The following is a 2,432-nucleotide window of genomic DNA, read 5'->3' as shown; positions in this document are numbered from 1 at the left end:
TCATTTTAATTTTGTAAGTTTTTATCTAGGTTTCTTAATATTGTGCACAGCACACAACCTTTATTGTATTTATTTATTTATTGTATTTTGTTTATCAATGAAAAAATTTCTGTTGAATTTTGGAGTCTTTTTTTTTATCCTTGTTGTATTGAAAATGACATCGAGTATCGAATATTTTACTTAGTATCGGTATCGAGTAGAAAAGTTTAGTATCGTGACAACGCTAATAGCTATTAGCAAGTCTAAAGAGAAGAAGATGAGAGTCAGCAGACGGTTAACCTCAAGCACAGAAAGCAGACTGCTAAACGAGTAAATTATCTAAAAAAAGAAAACATTTTCCGGACAGATGAAACCAGGATCCACCTCTATCAGATTGCTGCACTGGAAAAAATTAAAATCTAGATAAGCCATTTTTTCTTAAAATAAGTGCATTTGTTCTTGAATCGAGAAGGTAGAAGGGAGGTTTTGCCGATGGAACAAGACGATTTACATTTAAAATAAGAAAGCACAATTACATCGTCTTATTTCAAGTGCATTTTATCTAAATATCTTATTTTATGAGTAAAAATATGCATTTTATTGGCAAACTATCTAATTTATCTGCTCAAATTAAGGGAAATACACTAAATGTAAGAAATTTTTTACTTATTTCTAGATCGTTTTTGCAGTGTAGACCTGGATGTTCATGGTGGATATAAGCGGTGGATGACCGCAGAGTCGTTGCCATGGTGATAAGAAACCTCTCCACCACAGCCAATCAATTGATCGACATCCTACATAGGCGCACTGCAAAAAACGATCTATAAATAAGTACAAATGTCTTAAATAAAGTGTTTTATAAGATGATTTGCCAATGGAGTATTTTTACTCCTAAAATAACATAATTAGATAATATGCACTTGAAATAAGACAATAAATATTTTTTCTTATTTTAAATGTGAATTGTCTTGTTTCTGTGGCAAAGTGTCTCACTTACCTCCTCAATTTAAGACAAAATGCACTAATTTTAAGAAAAAAAAAACAATTGGATTACTTTTTTTTTTGCAGTATAGCTATTAGGGTTGTCAAAAGTATCAATACTGAAACGTTGTATCCGGATACAATACTCATTTTCACCACCAGTGGCACCAAAACAGTTATTAATCTTAAGAGCAGATTAGAGGAAAATGCACTTTCTGAACACTGTGTGATTGAATAATTTTACGCACTTTTCAGTTTCAGACTTTTTCCTGTAAGAGGTGAGAATTATTTTTGTTTTTTAATTTGTTTGGCTAGCGTCATTGTTATGTTATGTTTGCAAAGCAAAGCCAAGGAAGGAACACTTCATTTTAATTTTTAGTAAGTTTTTATCTAGGTTTCTTAATATTGTGCACAGCATACAACCTCAAAATATTGTTTATTGTATTTATCTATTTATTGNGCAAAGAAAATCACAGCAGAAGTTCAGTTTTCAGCTAAAGACATTTAGTACGAGATCATATATCTAATAATGAAGGAAATTTAACTTCTGTTATAGTGTTACAGCTGTTTTTATTTACATACTCTTTCATTTTACATTTAAACTTCCTCGCTATGCATCACGTACTGTAAGTGCATCCAGCAGAGAGGGGCAGCTGAACTTAAGAGATGATTTCAGAGCAAAAGGCTGAAACAGTTGAAGGAGTTCAGATCTGAAGATGAAGGCTGAGTTCTGTCTCTGTGCAAAGCTGAGATGCTGCACAGCTGCGACGCTTCCTGGAAGTGGAAGGAAGCCCTGATTGGTGCACCTCTACAGAAAGCAGTCTAAATGCCTGCTGGGGAAGTAATTAGTTGCACCAGAGCTCCCCCTAGAGGATGTAGCCAGGAAGGAAGGAAAGGAGGAGATAAAACTAAGCAGTACTTCATTAAAATACTCGCTCTGCCCGGAACAGAAGCTGTTTTGCTACAGCTGGATCAACCCGACTGTGTGAGGGATTCTGGGCTTTCCTTCTGAGCCAGAATGTAGGCAGTGTTCTGGTTCCTAGCTGTCCTCAGCCTGCAGCATCTTCTCGATCTCCTGATCCCACTGGTCGTCCTTGTTGTCCGACTCGGTCACGACTTCGTACTCCTGGAGTTCCTGCTGCAGCTCTTTCTCCCAGTCTGGCGTCTCATCTGGATGGGGAATGAGGAAGACTTATGAACGTCAAAGTAGAGAGCGGGAGGACTCAGAATAAGCCTGGAGGTGGATCCCAGCATAACCAGAATGTTTAGTTTCAGGAAGGCAGATAGTCGCTATCCTGAGACAAATTAATCCTAAAAGTTACTCTGCGAACCGTCTTTGGTTTGTAGCAGGATTTCATTCATTTATCCTTCTTCTATTGCACATTTAAAGGAATAGTACACCCAAAACATGATTAGCCTTCATTTTCTACTCACCCCCATGCTGAACAACACTCTGGAGTACTTTTTTGATA

The 2,432-nt window shown here is 36.7% G+C and overlaps 1 protein-coding gene across 1 annotated transcript in view; it reads right to left on the bottom strand.

Annotated features, from left to right (window-relative positions):
• Positions 1 to 1,426: 1,426 nt before the first annotated feature.
• syap1 (synapse associated protein 1) overlaps positions 1,427 to 2,432 on the bottom strand; it is a 16,766-nt gene continuing 15,760 nt past the window's right edge. The window contains exon 9 of the mRNA XM_015392482.1: positions 1,427 to 2,130. Coding sequence (XP_015247968.1) covers positions 2,000 to 2,130 — 131 coding nt within the window. The 3' untranslated portion in view covers positions 1,427 to 1,999. The remainder of the gene's footprint in view (positions 2,131 to 2,432) is intronic.

This window comes from Cyprinodon variegatus, unplaced genomic scaffold, assembly GCF_000732505.1.
Source record: "Cyprinodon variegatus isolate N-32 unplaced genomic scaffold, C_variegatus-1.0 Scaffold593, whole genome shotgun sequence".
NCBI classification, from domain to species: Eukaryota; Metazoa; Chordata; class Actinopteri; order Cyprinodontiformes; family Cyprinodontidae; genus Cyprinodon; species Cyprinodon variegatus.
Note: the sequence above shows the minus strand (reverse complement) of the source record. Positions and strands in the feature narration are given on the sequence as shown.